The 1,097-nt window shown below is 34.8% G+C and overlaps 1 protein-coding gene across 1 annotated transcript; it reads left to right on the top strand.

Moving 5' to 3' along the window:
* Window positions 1-341: 341 nt before the first annotated feature.
* LOC117102512 (hyalin-like) lies at window positions 342-1,090 on the top strand (the record flags this gene model as incomplete). Its single annotated transcript, XM_033242803.1, has 2 exons — window positions 342-581; window positions 915-1,090. Coding segments are annotated over 2 exons (416 nt in total), but the record flags the coding sequence as incomplete, so codon positions are not given.
* Between the last annotated feature and the right edge of the window lie 7 nt (window positions 1,091-1,097).

Genomic DNA, 1,097 nt, shown 5'->3' with positions numbered 1-1,097 from the left:
TTTGGTATTCCTTTGTGTGTCAGCTGGGGGACTCAAATGCAAGGCCTACATTTCGCCCTCTAATTCGAGACCACTTTGGGACCTAAATAATTGGGGTGGTCTTTGGATTTGGTCTCCACTTATACCACGTCTGGTTATATTTCGTTACTTTATATTGTTACTGAATCTAAATAAATATAAAATGAGTCTTCCAATTTTCTTGGATTTTTCTTGGTGTTCGCACCGTAATCCATAATGTATTAGGATAAGTACACAAGCGTACACAATTTATAATGATTGATTGGATGATGTTAATAAAAGCATGTGTACTTTATCAGTTACATTTATGTTACTTTTTTAAGACATGGAAAATCCAAGCCTAACCTGTCCAACAAGTGAAACGGTAATGACTGATGACGGTCTACCAACTGCAGTGTACAATTACACAGTGGTCGTTTTAGACAACTCAAATGAGGCCATATCACCTGTATGTTCCATACAATCTGGTTTTCCTTTTCCAATCGGTGCAACAATAGTGGAGTGTAATGCAACAGATTCATCTAACAATTCCGCTTCATGCAATTTCACAGTCGATGTTGAAGGTAAGACAAGACGGAATATACTTTCTTTCAAATATACTTTTATCATAATTTATAATTATTGTTATTGTTGTTGTTATTGATACGTACTATAATACCTATCACGATAGTTTTGTAAGGTAACATTTAATAGGTACACAAATAAAACATTGATTTAACTGTTAAATTGGAATTCACATCAATACAAAGTAAACTTTTCTGATCAAACTCAATTTCATAATCTACTCTTTCAACTTCATCATTCAACTGTAGAGGTTGATATTTATAACATTTGCATTAGGCCCTTTACATTTTATGTTGAATAAGGCACAAGGAACTTTATTATTTTTGTCACAGACCAGGAACCTCCAGTCGTCAATTGTCCTAGTAACATTTTCATGCAGAGTGCTGTTGGAGTTTCCAGCTTACTTGTAATCTGGGACCAAGTGAATGCAACTGATAATTCACAGAATCCGCCTATGATTACATCCAACTACAACAGCAACGATTCCTTTCCTCTCGGTATAACAGAAGTAAACT

The sequence above is a fragment of the Anneissia japonica genome, unplaced genomic scaffold (genome assembly GCF_011630105.1).
Source record: "Anneissia japonica isolate Jap-2015-1 unplaced genomic scaffold, ASM1163010v1 scaffold152589_len1097_cov173, whole genome shotgun sequence".
NCBI lineage: Eukaryota > Metazoa > Echinodermata > Crinoidea > Comatulida > Comatulidae > Anneissia > Anneissia japonica.
The sequence above is the reverse complement of the archived record's forward strand: the minus strand, read 5'-3'. Positions and strand labels throughout refer to the sequence as shown.